Here is a 20,671-nt window from a genome sequence, read left to right on the forward strand (position 1 = left end):
GATAGGTTGGAGGACATCCTCCGAAAGTTGCCATAATTACTGTGTAAGTCTATGGAAGGGGGTGAGAACCATGAGCCTCCTAGGTTTTGTATTGAAATCAATGTATCCAGAGGAGGATGGAAACTAGCTGTTCTCCAGCTACACCATGGTGCTACCCTACAGACTGCTCTTGCTGGGAAATCAGTGCAGTGAAGGGTGTATACTTGATCACACTGAGTTGAGTATTCAAGAGGGACATAGGCTTCATAGTCTGGATGAGGAACAATGAACAGATCATTATTGTTATTTATGACGTTGACATTTTGGCCGACTTGACAGAAGTCTCAGTAGACCATTCAAATAAGTATAGTCAAGTTATTCTTATGGGTTTGTTGAAATTCTGTACAGGTTGAGTATTATTGATAGCAATGTAATCAACGAAACGTCATAACACAGGGCTGCATATCAAACTGACCGTTTCTTTAGACACAGAAGCAGTTGCTTATTTGGTCTGTTGTATTGCTGTTGCATTACTAGGCCGTTGGTGTGTCATCCACAGTTGCATGTAAGATGCATTTTCGTTTTGCACATATTCCATCTATTGTGGGTTATTCTGTTATCATGTTTCCCTACTTAATCGAGATATGTATTTGCAGTTTAGGTTGAACAACTATTCGGGTTACATTGTCAGTGAAGGGAATTTGTTGGATGTGCAGTGTGCAATTATTAAATGAACTGCTCTAAATCAGACATTGGCTTTATAAGGGCTTGAAAATACTGGTAACAAAGAAGATGTCCCCGAAAACAAAAACTGCTGAATACAACTTGGGTCGACTCCAAAACAATGATAGAAGCAGGTAACGACCCTTATACTGGAGCCATGCAGCTCTCAAACCCGTCCAATGAACATTCGCTCGCTCCCTCCCTCCTACCCTGCCTTTCAGACCCCCTTCCCTTTCCCCCCTCCCCACCGTCACCTCCCCGCTATAGCAGCGAACTAGTCAGCCCAACGTGCAGAGTAGCTCAGCCTTGTATAGCGGCTGGTTCCACGGCGTCGTTAAGAGCGTCGCACTCCATGTGCGTTGCGTGGATGTTGATATTGCGCTCTGCAGCTTGTAACCGCGGCAAGAACTCAACATGTCGAACCCTCCCCACGACCCGTTCTATTCCTCCCCATTCGGACCCTTCTACAGAAGGCACTCGCCCTACATGGTCCAACCCGAGTATAGGATCTACGAGATGAACAAACGACTACAATCTCGTACTGAGGTGAGTTCTGCACAGTATAGGACCCTATGTAACGGCACAAGGTTCAGGCAAAGAACGGGGTTGCCCCGTTATTTGAAGGTGTTAGGATGTTTGTTTTCAGTGATAAATGTATGTGTGTTTGGGTCGGCTCAGTGGTTTAACCTGGAAAGTGGTCACATTTGTAAGTACAGATGTGTTCATGTTGCACATGTGCCTAACCTTCCAAGTACAGTATGTCATAGCCTATATTAAGTGGAGTTGTTTTTCCTCCTAAATTGCATGGTTAAAGGACAGAACATTTGACAAAAAAATATATATTTTCAAGAAGAATGGTTCATTGTTTGGATATGCGATCATGTTCAACAGGACTGAGCAAGGAAATGTGTTCAGTTCAGTAAGTTTTGGTTTCATTGCCATTGTAAGATACTTTGTTTGAAATACCAGCCTGGAACACAAACAATTATAAATCATTAGTAACAACAAAAGTTTGTTATTTTAGTTTGTCAGGTAAGTCAGTTGTCTTTATCTTTCAAAAAATCTATTCAAGTGCATTCTGGAAAAAGAACAGTGTTTCAGAACATGTAAGAAGGATGTAACTTGACTATCAGGTGTGTGACCTTGGGTTTCTGATTGGGTCAGTCTATAGCATTCTCAAGTATTGAACATGGCAGATTGATACAGATTGATGGTTACAGGCATGTATTTAGAGATAGTTGTTTTTTATCAATTTGATTAATTTGTTTTAAAAAAATCACACATGGGATGTTTGCCAATGATGAACAATTGCAGTAAACAGTGCTGTTTTAAAATACCATTTAAGATGAACTTCTGTGAGGTGTATTTTTTGTTATGGCACAGTATTCCCCCCCCCCCCCCCCAAAAAAAAAAAACAATAATAATAATTATATAGGGCAAAAAGCCCCATAAGCACCAACATGTGAAGTTCATAGGAGCACATCAAATTTCGTATCAAATGAACGCTTCTGAAAAACGTAGGCATATATACATTTTTTTCAACCATTTTCCATCCTAAAAATGTTGAAGAAGCGAAGGCTTAAATTTTTCGTCAAACGTATGAAAAAAAAAAAATAGCTCCTAGAAAACATCTAGCAGAAAAAGTCTTAAAAGGTATTAGAAATACATCAAAACTCAATAATGTTGAAGACCCCTGCCCACTAATATCAACATTTTATATTTAGTTTTGCAGAAATGATTTGCCTTTTTGTAATATTGCTGAGTGTCTTGTCATTCTGTTATCAAAAACCCACGTCTTTAAGATACTGTATTTTCTCATTTCTCTCCCTCATGAGGAGGGAGGATAATGAAAGTTCACAGAAGTAACAAGTAAAGGTAGACCTACCAATGAATGTAGTTATAGTGTTCTTACTGATAACAGTTTGGTTTATGATTTATTAAGTGATTAAATACATAACTATGTTACCAAATCGGTAAAAGAACGACCTAAAAACCTGTAACAGAATGACTGCAACTGAACTGGCTACAATGGGAGTACATAGTCGTCGCAAACCACAGTTGGTCCTCCTTTCCACTGGCAAACTGTTATGTTCTGCTCATAACTGTGTTCTTTCTCTTTCTGTCGCGTTGTGGTCATAGCAAGAGTGTGAAAACAGAATGGGCAACCCCCCCCCCCTTCCTCTCTCTAGTTAATGTAACTCTCCCGGCTCTTACTGACACCTACCCATGAGGCCCCTCTCTTTCCTTTTACTGTATCCAGCCCTCTTACCCAATGAGCACCGACCGACACCAGACGTCCACGGACATTGAAGTCTGGTCCTTCCAAATCTGAACCGATCATACACGCCTGTTTCACAAATTTGATCAGCATAGTTCAGTATAGTACAATAAAGTAGAGTAGTAAAGTATAGATCAGTACAATGCAGTACTCTACTGTACTGTACAGTAGATTTGAAGTTAGTACAGTACAGTACAAGGCCAAGGCAATGTTGCAGAGATGCCATGGCACAACATTCATTCATTATTCAACAGGAGTAGTCCAAACCCTTGTGGACTTCCACTCCTGTACCGCAGATACCATGCCGGCAACAACTCCCAGCAACCGACCATACAATCCACCAATTTACTGCCATTATAGCCATCCTTCCAGCCATGCTGGTGGTTAATAGCATTTTGTTTTCATTCATTTTTACGATGTAATTATTATTTTGAATCTCTCAACCGCCACCAAAAAAAGAGGCAGAAATTTTTTGGGTTGTTCATGAAAACTAAAGGACTTTATTCATGATATTTATCTCAGTATTACTTGGCCTTGAATGTCATTTGTTTTTGAAATAGAATGATCCATGTGAACAGATTGAATCTTCACTATTGTTACCTGGGCATTGTTAACGCTGTAAATATTGGCAATGGTTACTTATATCTGATAGGAATTCAATACGGAACCTTTCCATGTTTGGTTCCCATCCAGATGTTCCATTGGCCTACAGAAATTATATTGTAATTAATTATACATTAAGTGCATGGCTATCAAAACGGAAAATTCTATGCATGTTGTAAATGTCATCCGGCTGTAATGAAAGCGTGCGGGAAACGGTGGATTCAATCTACCTTAAAACTATTCTTGGCTATGTAGTCTGAGAAAAACATTGCAGACACCAAGTTTGCATTCCAAATGGCACCCCTATACCCTACAGTGCACTATTTTTGGACCAGAGGTCTGTGTGCCCTGGTCAAAAGTAGTGCACTGTATAAGAACTAGGGTGCCATTTGGAACGTAGCCAAAGTCTTGTTAGTGTTTGGTATCCTGCCTTTGGAAGAGTCCTCCACAATATCCACAACAACAAATAGCAGAGTGAATCCTTTGATTATTCAACTGGTGCCTGGCTGACTTGATGTTGTCCCAAAGTCTGTTCAATTGGCCCTATCATTGAACTGCAGCGAAGATAACAATTATATTGCTAATTCTGTTTTCATTCAGTTATTTCCCTGGTATTTGTTAAAAATGGTACCAGGTGATACTATGTAGAAATAAGTAACAGAACGCACCACCTTTAACCATACATTTCTGAGTAAATATCAGGTAAATACCAGCAGAAACAGGACCATACAGGACTATTCAATGCAGGATCACCAGAATATCCATATGCAAAATACAATACCAGTCAAATGTTTGGACCCACCGATTCATTCAAGGGTTTTTCATTATTTGTACTATTTTCTACCATGTAGAATAATAGCGAAGACCTCAAAACTATGAAATAATGCAAATGGAATCATGTAGTAACCAAAAAAGTGTTAAACAGTTAAAAATGTATTTATATTTGAGATTCTTCAAAGTAACCACACTTTGCTTTGATGACAGCTTTGCACACTCTTGGCATTCTCTCAACCAGCTTCATAAGGGATGCTTTTCCAACAGTCTTGAAGGAGTTCCCACATAGGCTGAGCACTTGTTGGCTGCCTTTCCTTCACTCTGCCATCTCCCATCTCTCCCATCTCAATTGGGTTGAGGTTGTGTGATTGTGGAGGCCAGGTCATCTGATGCAGCATTCCATCAATCTCCTTCTTGGTCAAATAGCCCTTACACAGCCTGGAGGTGTGTTTGATCATTGTCCTGTTGAAAGATTTTCACCAGTGCTCGTATTTCTTGGCTCAAGCAAGTCTCTTCTTCTTATTGGTCCTTTAGTAGTGGTTTCTTTGCAGCAATTCGACCATGAAGGCCTGATTCACGCAGTCTCCTCTAAACAGTTGATGTTGAGATGTGTCTGTTACTTTAACTCTGTGAAGCAATTATTTGGCAGCAAATTCTGAGGCTGATCTCAAATGAACTTATCCTCTGCAGCAGAGGTAACTCTGGGTCTTCCTTTCCTGTGGCGGTCCTCATGAAAGCCAGTTTCATCATAGCGCTTGATGGTTTTTGCGACTGCACTTGAAATAAACTTTCTTGAAATTTTCCGTAATGACTGACCTTCATGTCTTAAAGTAATGATGGATTGTCATTTCTCTTTGCTTATTTGAGCTGTTGGCATATTATGGGTGTGGTCTTTTGCCAAATAGGGCTATCTTCTGTATACCAACCCTACCTTGTCACCACACAACTGATTGGTTCAAACTTATTAAGAAGGAAAGAAATTCTACAAATTAACTTTTAACAAGGCACACCTGTTAACTGAAATGCATTCCAGGTGACTACCTCATGAAGCTAGTTGGGAGAATGCCAAGAGTGTGCGAAGCTGTCATCAAGGCAAAGGGTGGCTACTTTGAAGAATCTCAAATATAAAATATATACACTTTGTTGGTTACTACATTATTCCATATGTGTTGTTTCACAGTTTTGATGTCTTCACGGTTATTCTACAATATAGAAAATATTACAAATAAAGACAAACCCTGCAATGAGTAGGTTTGTCCAAACTTTTGACTGGTACTTTAAGTAACAATGTTATACCATCCTATGTTGTTCCAAAACAGGAAGTAGAAAATGTGACTTTTTAAACGAGCAACCTGGACTCCATCAAATGAAAATAGCTGAATAGCTGTGTTGGACTTGTTATGCATCCTAAATGATGCCATATTTCCTTCATAGTGTAATACTTTTGACCAGGGCCCATAGGGGCCCATTTGATGGGCTCATTTTTTGGCGGGTTATCTTTTCAGCACAGGTATGCCGTTTTCCTAGCAGTCAGTTATATTAGTAAGTGTATGGCTGTTGAATCATGCCAACCACTATTCAATACTAGGACGATATATTGGCTTGTAAAGTAAAAAAATCAGGTAGCCTTTTTTTATCTACTACCTTTTATATTTAGAACATGTAAATAAATATTCAGGGATGCAATACTTTATGAAATATTTCAGACAGAAACCATGTTGATGGGTCTGCAATTACATTTGTTTATGGATGTGTATTTAATGTTTGTTGTTGAGTTACCAAACCCCAGACACAGCAGCAAAATAAACACTGAGCATGGGAGCTGGGAATCAGCTCAAGTCTAGTTTTGACATTAAGTTGTTGTTGGCAGGCAAGTCAACTAATATGAGTCACTAATGTCCATGCCCTGTCCAGATGATGAGAATAGTTTGGCCCAGAGAACAACATACGCTGCAGTGTTACTATGTGTTCCGGAAGCAATACGGAATCGCAATCGCAGAGTCTTTCAACCTAATCTGTTTTCGGTGACGAAGCTGTTTTAAACAAGTACAAGTTGTTGTGTTGTTTTTTTAGGTAAACAATGGCATTTTTCTGGATGAATATCGATGTTACTGTACGCATACTTTAAGGTCACTGATGGAGTAAACATTGGGTTGTGCTATACGTTGAAGGTCATATAAACTATTTGTCCCCTGAAGTGATATTTTAAGTGAGGTTCAGTTTCTCGAGCATGTTGCTAAAAATGTTAGCCTATTAAAAATGAACCAGTGAAGGTTCACCTTTTTAGATGGCAATCCTCATGACATCTTATCGTACAGCCGTTATGACTCTTAGCTAATACATGCTGCCCAACTGTTCAATGCTGTATATCGCCATTAGAATATTGATGTTTTTCAACCCTGATATTTTCTCGGTAATCCGGTTCAGGTTCAGTCATATAAAACGTACTTGGATTTGAGTAAATATCAACAAGCCATAGTAAGCTTACAATTTCTATTGTATCATCTTACAATCATAAACTCTTGTTTGTGGCCTTCATCATGATCACCTTTGAACCACTAACTGTAAACTACTGTACTAGGAATACACTATGAAAGATGTAAGTTCACTAACGATTAAAACACATCACTTGGCATGCCATATGTTTTCAACACATGGCTCGCCACTGTCCTATTACGTTTCATTTTACTCAGCGAACCTCTTCTGACCTACCAATCAAAACAGATTTTGATTGTTATGTGACCGTATGCGTACAGACCGTGAGGTTCGACCGCATTGATTATGGCTACCGACCCCCGTATGAAGCCTCTACACACACTCACATAAACATACGCACACCCCTCTGCTGTGATTTAGGGGTTGTGGGGGAATCTGACACTTAAGCAGATATGCAAATGAGGAGTCGGATTACCATTCAGAGGAGGGGCCTGCTCGACCTCAGCCGCTGTAAGCACATTAGCATAAACATTGTTAATATTCAGCAGGAGAGTGAGGGATAAAGCATAACGCTGCGAGCGAGAAGCTAGGAGGGAGGGAGGGAGGGAGGGAGAGAGAGAGAGGGAGAGAGAGACAATAGCACTTTAATGGAGGGGGCTACTTAGATTAACATCGGCCAGCATTATCTGATGTGCTCAGGTTGAAAAGCAGTAATGGGAAGTTAAAATACTCACCTGGATTTAGCCAGTGTGCCCGAACCTTAGCTCTCCTGAGGTGGATTGTGTTTAGTTTGGCGAAATCTGATAATTTACTCTTTCATTGGCTGACTGACTGTCTATTTTGTATGTAATCAGGTGGCCTAATCCAAAATCAACCCCTTGTCCCTAGCCCCCCTTTTCCCAACCCCTAGGCATTTGTGTAGATCTGATCGGATTGGCTACTGTATAAGCGTTAAGGCAAAAATCCACCCCTCCCAGTCTATCAGAGGGCAAATTGGGATTATTACCATATTGCTTATACTTCTCAGATCTACATGAAGAGCCCAGGAGTGGGGGATACGGGTCAATGTGGAACTGAACGTTAAGTGATTGTTGTCAGTCCATTGCTCAAGGATACTGTACACTGCACTGCCCCCATCTGGGAATGACATTCCACCTTCTATCAGAGTTAGATCCCTTCATCCTCAGCCATGCAAGATAATCACCAGTATGTGGAAAACTTACTCCGTGATTTAAGCAGTGCATGAAACAGACACAAAATCCCATCCTAGGTAGGTCCTACGGTACCTACAGGTGTTGCATCTTCATTTGACCTATATTGTCACAGAAAAATTATCCTGGATTTTAACATTTAGTCCATAATGTTGGTTGATTGGTGGTTAGGCTATTAGCTGGCCAAAAGTAGACAACATGAACAGTTATTTAATGATAGACAGTGCCTATCAAACTTGCCTATCAAACAGTGCCTATCAAACTTGATTTGCTCTGTTTCCAACAATTGTGCTAATCAATCAGACCTGGGTTCAAATACTATTTAAAATCTTTCAATTATTTGGCCGTTTGCTTTAGCCTGCCTGAAGTGCTAGATGGGTGGGGTTTGCCGAATTGGGACTATTCTATTAGTTCTTTAAGCCAGGCAAGCTCAAATAAGCACAGATAAAGTGTTTGCAATGATTTGAACCCAGGTCTGATGCTAATCAATTTAGTTATTATCAGATGTTGTTAGAGGATGTTCACATGTCTAACTCCAAAAAAAACATCTTTGGCCCAAACAATGAGGTGTTGGTCCGGCCAGCAGGAAGCTTGGACAATGGTCCCACCTTTTTCCTGCCACTTTCCCACAGTTCCCACAGTTCCTTCCAGGGTACAGTGTTGCACAGATAACAGATGAGACACAGGAACTTATTCCACTCACTTCCTGTTCATGTTTTTTATTTTTTATTTATGAATTTCTGTACTTCATGATCATAGTGAATATGGATGTTTTATTATCATGGCTTGTATTGCTGATGCCACATAGCCCACAGACATAGCTGTCCCTAATTGATTCCTTCTATGTCTTTAATAAAGAAATTGTTAGTTCATTAATAATGGCATACCATTTTTTTTGTGTTTTTTTTTTTTAAGTGGGTAGATTAACTTTAATATTGCAGATACATTGTGGCTTCCATCAATGTAATTGTCTGCATGATTTCCAATTCCCCATATATTGTTTTGTAAATATATATACACTACCGTTCAAAAGTTTGGGGTCACTTAGAAATGTCCATGTTATTGAAAGAATGGGCATCCGCAGCCGTACAGAGGCCCATTATCAGCAACCATCACTCCTGTGTTCCAATGGAACGTTGTGTTAGCTAATCCAAGTTTATCATTTTGAAAGGCTAATTGATCATTAGAAAACCCTTTTGCAATTATGTTAGCACAACTGAAAACTGTTGTGCTGATTAAAGAAGCAATGAAACTGGTCTTCTTTAGACTAGTTGAGTATCTGGAGCATCAGCATTTGTGGGTTTGATTACAGGCTCAAAATGGCCAGAAACAAATAACTTTCTTCTGAAACTCATCAGTCTATTCTTCTTCTGAGAAATGAAGGCTATTCCATGCGAGAAATTGCCAAGAAACTGAATATTTGGTACAATAGCTAATATTTTGATGGCTATAAGAAATAGATATGCTGATAGTAGACAATCTTGTTGACAGTTGAATCCTTTCTGAGAAGAAGCCATTTTTTAACTATTTTACACCTAGGGTTACTATACATAACTTTAACCCATTTTATAACAGTTTCTCCAAAACTGAAATATTCCAGTCATTTATATATACATTCCAATTGTACTTAATCAAAGACCTTTTCAAAGTCAGCTATGAATACCAGGCTTGTTTTACCAGATTTTTCATTGTGTTCTATTGTTTCCAGTACTTGTCTTATATTATCTCCAATGTTTCATCCATGTCAAAAAAAAAAACTGTCTGATTTGTATGAGTAATATCTGACAATACCTTTTAAATTCTATGCACTATGCTTTTAGCTAGAGTTTTTGTATACAATTTTGAATTTTAGCTAATGGCATACAATTTTGAATTTTAGCTAATGGCATACAATTGTATAATGCTAATTATTCTCTCTGACATATCAGATGAGTAGGGGATAAATACCGATAACAATTATGTCAAATGGCCATATAATGTACAGGTGCTATAATTCTCAAAATGTCAGAAAACCACATTGTTGACTATTCCCACCAGAAACATAGGAAAGACTTCGAAAGACAGGTTACATCTGGAGTTAAATGTATTGGCATAACAACTACGCTCGTCTTCACTGATGAAAAAAATGTACTCTGGTTTCAGGAAATCAGCTGATAAACTACACACTATACCAACGATACCTCAATACTCACAAAGCATTATGAGTAAAACTGGCATTGAGTTTGATGAGGCAAACAGCTGCATGTTTATTGGTCCAATTTGTGCATGCTGTTGTGTTGTCTAGGACCCACTGGTGCATCGTGGGCAGTGGCCATGTGAAGGCAGTAGCTTTTCAAGGACACGGCTTTTCTTTCGTTCACCTCCACTCATTTGCATAATGCAAGGGTGGTATCCCTAATGTTTACTTACTGCTTTGTACCACAGTAAACAGATTTAGAAAAATAGATCAGCATTGCATACTGAATTTAATGTACTTTAAATTGTGCATTATAATGCATAGTTTGAATAGTGTGTATCTCGTCACACCTACACACATATACACTTTATACACATATACAGTATGCTCTCTCTGCATCATGACTGTGTCTTTCAGACACTTAAGCCACTCTGCTTCGTAGCCCCAGGGTCTTCTACAGTATAATTCTCATTGTCAAAGATGCAGGGTCTGATCCATTCACTATTTCAATGGGATTGCAGAGGTTGTTAATTCACCAAGGTTAGGCCCCAGACACACCCACTCACTCGGAGGCCACTCTCGTGCAATAGACCAGCGGAGGAAGGAGAAAATACCCCGTAACTTAAGCATGCTGGGAATATTATTGCGTCAGATTGAAATGTATTGACATTGTTCTTCACTTCATGGAGTGTTGTAAGTGTGCCTGTGTGTGTGTGCTAATTTCTGTGTTACTGTTAGTGAGTGTGTGTATGCACTCATTATGTGTTTGTGACTTTGTGTGTACAGGACTGTGTGTGTGTGTGCGTGTGCGTCATCTATTTATAAGTGTGTGTGAATAGGAGCCTTAAGTCTACTGTTATTTACAGACAATCCTCACTATGGTGTCCCACTAATCTTTTAGCTATCCCATAAATCCATGCCCGCTTGGCCCGCTGTGATGTGATTAGTCGCTTCACACACACACACACACACACACACACACACACACACACAGGCACGCACGCACACAAACACCCCCCCCCCCACCACCACACACTACCACACACTACCACACACACACACACTACCCCCCACCACACAGACACACACACACACAGACACCTTCTTGCCCTTTGTGCTGTTGTCTGTGCCCAATAATTTTTGTACCATGTTTTGTGATGCTACCATGTTGAGTTGCTACCATGCTGGGTTGCTACCATGCTGTGTTGTCATGTGTTGCTACCATGCTGTGTTGTCTTAGGTCTCTCTTTATGTAGTGTTATGGTGTCTCTCTTGTCGTGATGTGTGTTTTGTCCTATATTTATATATATATATTTTTTTATCCCAGCCCATGTCCCTGCAGGAGGCCATTTGCCTTTTGGTAGGCCGTCATTGTAAATAAGAATTTGTTCTTAACTGACTTGCCTAGTTAATTAAAGAAATTAAATAAACACACACACACACACACTATCACCCACTCCAATTGACAAATTTGATAAATCCCTCTAGACGGGAACTATCTGTTCAAATCAATAGGGCTTTATTGGCTGGCAGTGGCAGGCGTCAGGGAGGATAACCTGCTGTGTTAGTTCACCTGAGGTCCCTGCAGCTTGCCACTGATCTGTGGTGGTTGACACCAGCTAGCATAGCACCGCTGGCTTGTCAGCTAGTCAGGAAGTCAGGTAGCGTAAATGAAAGCATGACATGAGTGTGTGGAGAGTTTCCCCTCCTGTCCAGCGATGCATGGAGGTGGAGAAGGAGGAAGCTGGTCTGGAGAGCTGTTGCATGGGATAGATTTAGATGAGATGTTAAAGAGAAAGAGGGAAGTGTGGCAGAGTTGTCAAGTGCTGATTGTTTTATATAAATCTGGTTCGGGTGGCATCTGCCCTAGCCTAGATAGCCTAGCAGTTAAGGGGTTGGGCCATGAAGTGAAAGGTCGCTGGTTCGTATCCCTTAGCTGACTAGGTGAAAAATCTGTCAATGTGCCCTTGAGCAAGGAACCCTCTGGATAAGAGTGTCTGCTAAAATGTGCATATAAATGTTTTATTTGCATACAGGCAGCTGACCTGACTGGGTAGTGTATCTAACATAAATCAGAACTACGGTATACAGTCAAACACAGTCTATGTATTATACCAATACACATGAGGATTGCAATTTAAAATATTTTCAGGAAAAATTATTATTTTGGTTCCAATTCAACATTTTGATACCAGAAGACCTATATGTTGCTTTGGAGGCCTTTGCGCCCCGCCTGGAAATCAAACTAGGGGAAACACTGCCATGCACATACAGTACAGTACTTACAGTGATGTAAGCAGCAGCCGAATGCTCTGCTCTTTCTTGAAACAGAGGCCCTGTTTGTATGGTTGAATGCCAGAGCAAAATGTCAATGGACCTCCTGAATGGAACATACTGAGTCGAAACTGACTCACTAACATAGAGATCCATTCTCTAAAGTAGCAGGAGCTTAAGTAAGAGGATGTTGAAGGGATGTTTCCACTAGTAATCCCACAAGTTTTTATGGAATAGGACATCTGACATGTATTAAATCCCCTCGCCTGTTATTTGACAAAGGGAAAAGGTTACGAAGACAGACTAAGCAATGCCTTTCATCGACGCACTACAGGAAAACATCATTGTCTACGTGTTCTACTCCTACCTCATTTTACTACTAACAAAATGTTTACCTTCTACAGTCGAAGTCGGACGTTTGCATACACTTATGTTGGAGTCATTAAAACTCATTTTTCAACCACTCCACAAATGTCTTGTTAACAAACTATAGTTTTGGCAAGTCGGTTAGGACATCTACTTTGTGAATGACACAAGTCATTTTTCAAAGAATTGTTTACAGGCAGATTATTTCACTTATAATTCACTGTATCACAATTCCAGTGGGTCAGAAGTTTACATACACAAAGTTGACTGTGCCTCGGAAAATGACAGCTCGGAAAATTCCAGAAAATTATGTCATGGCTTTAGAAGCTTCTGATAGGCTAATTGACAGCATTTGAGTCAATTGGAGGTGTACCTGTGGATGTATTTCAAGGCCTACCTTCAAACTCAGTGCCTCTTTGATGGGAAAATCAAAAGAAATCAGCCCGAAACGTTTGACCTAAGTTAAACAATTTCAAGGCAATGCTACCAAATAATAATAGAGTGTATGTAAACTTCTGACCCACTGGGAATGTGATGAAATAAATAAAAGCTGAAATTAATCCTACTCTCTACTATTATTCTGACATTTCACATTCTTAAAATATAGTGGTGATGCTAACTGACCTAAGACAGGGAATTTTTAGTAGGATTAAATGTCAGGAATTGTGAAAAACTGAGTTTAAATGTATTGGGCTAAGGTGTATGTTAACTAGCGACTTCTACTGTGTGTATGTACAGTTGAAGTCTGAAGTTTACATACACCTTAGCCAAATACATGTAAATTCCCAAGCTATTTAAAGGCACAGTCAACTTAGTGTAGGTAAACCTCTGACACACTGTAATTGTGATACAGTGAATTATAAGTGAAATAATCTGTCTGTAAACAATTCTTGGAAAAATGACTTGTGTCATGAACAAAGTAGATGTCCTAACCGACTTGCCAAAACTATAGTTTGTTAACAAGAAATGTGTGGAGTGGTTGAAAAGCGAGTTTTAATGTATTTGGCTAAGGTGTATGTAAACTTCCGACTTCAACTGTATTTGGAAATGTGATACAATGTTTAGCCATTTACAACACGAAAACCATAAATGTTGTTGAATGGCAATAAAGTTCAAGTTAAAGCAGCCGACCATACTGAAAGTGTTATTGAATGGAGAGGCTTGTCGTTGAGAGAGAGAGATAGAAAGCGAGAGAGGGAGCGAGATAGAATGAGAGAGAGAGAGAGGAAGTGAAGACAGAGAGAGGGAGATAAGGTGAATGAATGAGAGAGAGAGAGAGAGAGAGAGAGAGAGAGAGAGAGAGAGAGAGAGAGAGAAGGAGAGAGAGAGAGAGAGAGAGGAAGGGAAAGAGTGCCTTGTTGACCCTTGGCTTTACTGCCACTCCCTGGAGGCCCCTCACAGGACAGGATTGTCTACTGAGGTCATTCAGCCTGGTGAGTGTGACAAATCAGAATGTCTCTCTCACACACACACACACACATGCACTTACACACACACACACATAAAAATACAATAAATTAAATTCACAACGATATGGACAGCCATGCAGATAAACACTTATCCATGCAATATCTCTCTGTCTCTGTCTCTCTTTCTATTGCGCTCTCTCACGTACACACATTCCTCAGACATGCACACGCACTTCTCAGCCAGCTCATCCAGTGCTGTCCCAGTGGAGGTTAGTTGACAACCAAACCAAATGTAAATCAAAACTAGATGTTGAACTGACATCTGTGCCCAGTGGGTGTCCTCCTGTCCCCTGGCAGAATCCATCCACTGCCAGTTGCCTGGTACTAGCCCAGTTACACACAACACAGAAACTCCTGTTGAGTTAGTAATCACTACTAACAGTCCCAGTTCATGACTCATTGAGCTTTTGATGTGTGCTGATAAAAGGCAGTGATGGTACAGCAGTGGGGGTATCTGGGTCAAAATGAAGAAACACAGTTGGCGTGCTCTAAATTTGCAGTGGTGCAAATATGTGACCGTGCGGAAATTGTACATTACATTTGACTTATAAAACACTGCACATTTATACACTGCATTTTGACATAGCTCACTCTACTATATCTACTTCTGTACCTGTCATTCTTAGTATATCTGGTGTAAATTCATCCGGTGTGTATAGGTATACAGTAGATTGCATTTGAATTGCTGCTACTCCGATGTTGTTCCAGCATTTCAAGATTATTATATATTTTTGTATTATTTGTGTACTTGACATTTTACTGCATTTACTGCATTGTTAGGAGCTAGTATGTCACGTTCTGACCTTAGTTCCTTTGTTTTGTCTTTGTTTTAGTATGGTCAGGGCGTGAGTTGGGGTGGGCAGTCTATGTTTGTGTTTCTATGTTGGTTTTTGAGTTTGGCCTGGTATGGTTCTCAATCAGAGGCAGGTGTCGTTAGTTGTCTCTGATTGAGAATCATACTTAGGTAGCCTTTTTTGGGGGGGGGGGGGTTTATTTTCTGTTTTGTGGTTCGTTTGTTCGGTCTTCTTAGTTGTTATTTTGTTTAGTGTTCAGTTTTGATTATATTAAAAATCATGAACACTTATCACGCTGCACCTTGGTCCTCACCTTATTCCACCAACGACGGCCGTTACATAGTAACATAAGCATTCCGTTGCACCCGCTATAACACCTGATAAACTGTGTACTCGACCAATAAACTAAATTTGACTTGAAATTGGAAGATGAGTATCATTTTTCATAAACTCAGCAAAAAAAAAGAAACGTCCTCTCACTGTCAACTGTGTTTATTTTCAGCAAACTTAACATGTGTAAATATTTGTATGAACATAACAAGATTCAACAACTGAGACATAAACTGAACAAGTTCCACAGACATGTGACTAACATAAATGGAATGATATGTCCCTGAACAAAGGGGGGTGGGGCAAAATCAAAAGTAATAGTCAGTATATGCTGTGGCCACCAGCTGCATTAAGTACTGCAGTGCACCTCCTCCTCATGGACTATGTCAGATTAGCCAGTTCTTGCTGTGAGATGTTACCCCACTCTTCCACCAAGGCACCTGCAAGGTCCCGAACATTTTGGGGGGGAATGGCCTTAGCCCTCACCCTCCGATCCAACAGGTCCCAGACTTGCTCAATGGGATTGAGATCCAGGCTCTTCACTGGCCATGGCAGAACACTGACATTCCTGTCTTGCAGGAAATCACGCACAGAACGAGCAGTATGGCTGGTGGCATTGTCATGCTGGAGGGTCATGTCAGGATGAGCCTGAAGGAAGGGTACCACATGAAGGAGGAGGATGTCTTCCCTGTAACACACAGCGTTGAGATTGCCTGCAATGACAACAAGCTCAGTCTGATGATGCTGTGACACACCGCCCCAGACCATGAAGGACCCTTCACCTCCAAATCGATCCCGCCTCGGTGTTACACTTCGACGCTAAACGCGAATCCGACCATCACTCTTGGTGAGACAAAACTGCAACTCTTCAGAGAAGAGCACTTTTTACCAGTCCTGTCTGGTCCAGCGATGGTGGGTTTCTGCCCATAGGCGGCGTTGTTGCCAGTGATGTATGGTGAGGACCTGCCTTACAACAGGCCTACAAGCCCTCAGTCCAACCTCTCTCAGCCTATTGCGGACAGTCTGAGCACTGATGGAGGGATTGTGCGTTCCTGGTGTAACTCGGGCAGTTGTTGCCGTCCTGTACCTGTCCCGCAGGTGTGATGTTCGGATGTACCGATCCTGTGCAGGTGTTGTTACACGTAGTCTGCCACTGCGAGGAAGAGCAGCTGTCCGTCCTGTCTCCCTGTAGTGCTTTCTTAGGCATCTCACAGTACGGACATTGCAATTTATTGCCCTGAACACATCTGCAGTCCTCATGCCTCCTTGCAGCATGCCTAAGGCACGTTCACACAGACAAGCAGGGACCCTGGGCATCTTTCTTTTGGTGTTTTTCACAGTCAGTAGAAAGGCCTCTTTTGTGTCCTAAGTTTTCATAACTGTGACCTTAATTGCCTACCGTCTGTACGTCTGTTAGTGTCTTAACGACCATTCCACAGGTGCATGTTCATTAGTTGTTTATGGTTCATTGAACAAGCATGGGGAACAGAGTTTAAACCCTTTACAATGAAGATCTGTGAAGTTATTTGGATTTTTACCAATTATTTTTGAAAGACAGGGTCCTGAAAAAGGACCCTGAGTTAAGTTGGAAATCACACTTCTAGTATGGTTTTGTGTCAATATCCAATGACAATGTCTGCACCAGGATCAACTTAGGGTGTGTTGCTTACAACATTTGTAACACCTCCAATACAGCTTAACATTCTCAATGAACCAGCAGTGCAGTTTACCTCAATCTGCAATTGATCCCAGCCCTTAAAGTACCTTATCATAGGCTTATCACTAGTCTCTAACCCAGGGATTTTGATGATATTTGACCAGCGGATGCCCTCTTCCCAGGTCATGAGCACATATTGATTCACCTCCTAAATGAACTGCAGGTGGTCTAGTTCCTTTCCTTCCTCCACTCCCTTCCCATTTAGCCATCCTTATTCCACACACACACACACACACACACACACACACACACGGACACACCTAGCCCCAGACCTGCAGATATGAAGCACATTAAGTCCCTTGGGGTCAGCACTTATTGGACTTGACACTAGGCGATGTTGACATGGATAATTGTGAACATCTGGGAGGGACTAGCGATCCCTCGGTGAAGGGACGAATGAAAGCCTCTCGGTCTGTCATAACATGTCGGGTGAAATCAACATCACTCGTCACGCCGGGGTCGTCCCCAGTTAAGGTACATGATCTGGTAAATGACAGTGTCATGTTCCCCAGAGTGACAGGTGAAATTGTGCAACATTTAGCCTGCTAGTATTTACAAAGTGATTTCAATATCATGATGTATACAGTGGCGGATGTCCTGGGTTGATGCGTGACATATGTTGGTTGTCGGATGTGAAAATGTACGTTTTTGTACTTACCATGGAGCAATGAGATTGTGGGACTGCGTAAATAGTCTGCAATCTGTTGTTTTGATTTAAAAAAAGATATATGTTCTGTACAACAATGAAAATGATGTGATAATATTAGAAGTGTTTGAATTATTGATCAACTTTCTTCTCACTCTCTCTCTCTCTCTCTCTCTCTCTCTCGTTCAGGAGAGTGACAGTCTGTGGTGGGATGCGTTTGCCACAGAGTTCTTTGAGGAGGACGCCACCCTGACCCTCTCCTTCTGCCTGGAGGATGGACCAAAGAGATACAGTAAGACTACACTACCCACAATTCACCGGGTTTACCAAGCTGTCCTCTGTTTTCGTAGCTCACGGCCTACCTGAGGGGTACCCTACGAAAGCAAGCTAGATCAACTCAGAGTTTTCTAAAGCTGACCAGCTTCAGTTAGCGTCACATTCCAGCTCAGGCTTCATTCATACTATGACAGAGGTTGTTAAAATTGCATCGTCATCCCCCTTTATTCGAGGAAGAAGGCCGATTAAATATACATGCATGTACTGTATATATATATATATATTTTAAATGGTTGTGTTAAAACATGGTGAAATTGTAAAATAACTATCACATTATTCCGTAATGACAGAATGCACCGTAAAACTTTTGTATGACAAATTCAATTATTGTTGTTATGATGAAATTATTTTATCGATAGAGGTGGGGGGAAAAGGTGTGCATCCATTCATAGGCACACCAAAGACGGCATTAACGATAAGTCATGTAATAAAGACGCCATTTCTAAAAGCCCGTTTCACACCATAGCCTGCTGAAAATGAAAGATAACTTTTCTTCCGTTTTGATTTCGGCACTAATGAAAATGGGGCACTGACCAGCCCACGGATTGATGTTTCAACATTGTCCCAATGAAGAGTTTGGTGTTTGACTAGCCACGTGCGACAGAGTTAGCGGCAGGCAGACGAGCAATATCCACCTTCGTAGTACGGATGAAGCCTGAGCTGCAATGTGAAGCTAACTGAAGCTGGTCAGCTTTAGAAAACCCTGAGTGGGATCTAGCTGGCTTTGTAGAACATCCTTCAGGTTAGTTCTGAAGGATTGGCTGCCATAGAAATGTACCAGGCTAAAAGGCGAGCCACATTCGTTTGACTGGTTATCCCGAGTTGAACTCACTCAGAGTCCACCAAAGTTACCTCTCTAACTCTTCAAACCTGATTCTTGAGATACCCCTCTGCTGTAATGTCCTTTTCTGGCGTGACCTTACACTTTAGACCTACCCTTAACTTCAATTTCAACTCCAAATTATCCCGCCACAAGAAATGAAATAAGGTTTGATCTTACCTGTTCAATTGTTAGTCTGTGTAACAATCCAAATTAATGTTTTCCACGGAAGGAAAACGTAGGGCTTAGAAAGTACGCCCCTCCAAACTTGCAGTAGAAGCTGTCGTCCACGGAGGAAATGTACTGTATCTTGACAACCAATACAATATCCCTTAAACAAGTCATTCAGAATGTTCTCACTTGGAGTTGAGAAAGCTATAGGCTTTTAAACTATAAACAGTTTCTTAGTTACAAGTTACAAACATTTCTGATCAGAGATTTGGGAAGGGGGAGCTGATCCTAGATCTGTACCTAGGGAAAACGTCACCCCAGGGAGTGACCGGGGCGGAGCACACAGCCTATATACACCTCAATGAACCATGGAACGTTGTGGGTTACAAAGTGTAAATATGTTTAGTTTAATTCAAGACAAACCTTGTTTTTTTGACAAGCAATACAATACATTACACAAACACAGGTGGACACATTTCAATAAACCGAATTTCAAATACAATACTATACAAACTAAATACAACACAAACGTAAATTCCAAATCGACCAGATGAATTCAACCGTTTCTAAAGAAGGCCTTTTAAAAAGGTTCAGGTGTAACCCCTTCAGAAATGTGTTTGAGCAACAACATGCTTTTTGACATCATCACTAGAGTACTGTCAGTATTGGTACTCTACGTAGAAAGACGGTTTATGACACACAAATTCACAGACATGTTGCATTTTACAGTGCATCACGCCATGTCATATCACGTAGGTCGTTGCGAGTGGGGTTTGCAGTATTGCCATTTATGCTCATCTACATAGCCTGCCTTTTGACAGCACCAGCTCATTGAATATCAGACAGGCATAGATATTGGTATGTATGTTTACTCTCGGTTTGAAATGCGTCGCCGTGTACAAATGCACGTGTGTAATTCAACCTAGAGATTGTGTGTGTATGTGCGTGGGTGCATGCACGCGTGTACACGTGTGTGCACAGGCTTTTTCTTTTCAAATAGAAAAATAGAAAATCCCCTCAGTGTAGAGACGGTAACCTGGTTCCCTCGGGAACGGACAGCTAAACGCCATGACGATGATGACTCACCGCCAGTCAGAGTCATTCTAATTTCAGGTTTTCAGACTGACACACAGACATACAGTGGCTTCAGAAAGTATTCATACCTCTTGACTTATTACACATTTAGTTTTGTTACAGCCTGAATTCAAAATACATTTAATTCATTTTTTTTGTCAAGCATCAACAAGCATCAACACCCAATGATAATTATAATGATAATTATTTTAGAAGTTGTTGCAAATTTTTATTGAAAATGAAGTTCAGAAATATCTCACTTACATAAGTATTCACACAACCGAGTCAATACTTTGTAAAAGCACCTTTGACAGCGATTACAGCTGTGAGTCTTTCTGGGTAAGTCTCTAACAGCTTTCCACAGCTGGATTGTGCAACAGTTGTCCATTATTCTTTTCAAAATCTTTCAAGCTCTGTCAGGACCTGAAAATGGTTGTCTAGAAATGATCAACAACCAATTTTTGTTAATCATTTCTAGACAACAATTTTCAGGT

General features: G+C 40.7%; 1 protein-coding gene across 6 annotated transcripts in view; it reads left to right on the plus strand.

The window, feature by feature from the left end:
• Positions 1–963: 963 nt before the first annotated feature.
• The window catches only part of LOC139390786 (LIM domain-binding protein 2), an 80,339-nt gene continuing 60,631 nt past the window's right edge, over positions 964–20,671 (plus strand). For 5 of the 6 annotated variants that reach the window (XM_071138178.1, XM_071138179.1, XM_071138175.1 and 2 more), the window contains exons 1-2: positions 995–1,248; positions 17,966–18,068. In XM_071138178.1, the coding sequence (XP_070994279.1) occupies positions 1,117–1,248; positions 17,966–18,068 (235 nt within the window). In that variant the 5' untranslated portion in view covers positions 995–1,116. Of the gene's footprint in view, positions 1,249–17,965; positions 18,069–20,671 lie in introns of all 6 variants that reach the window. The other variant, XM_071138181.1, reaches the window with a different exon arrangement.

Source organism: Oncorhynchus clarkii, chromosome 31 (genome assembly GCF_045791955.1).
Source record: "Oncorhynchus clarkii lewisi isolate Uvic-CL-2024 chromosome 31, UVic_Ocla_1.0, whole genome shotgun sequence".
Classification (NCBI taxonomy): Eukaryota; Metazoa; Chordata; class Actinopteri; order Salmoniformes; family Salmonidae; genus Oncorhynchus; species Oncorhynchus clarkii.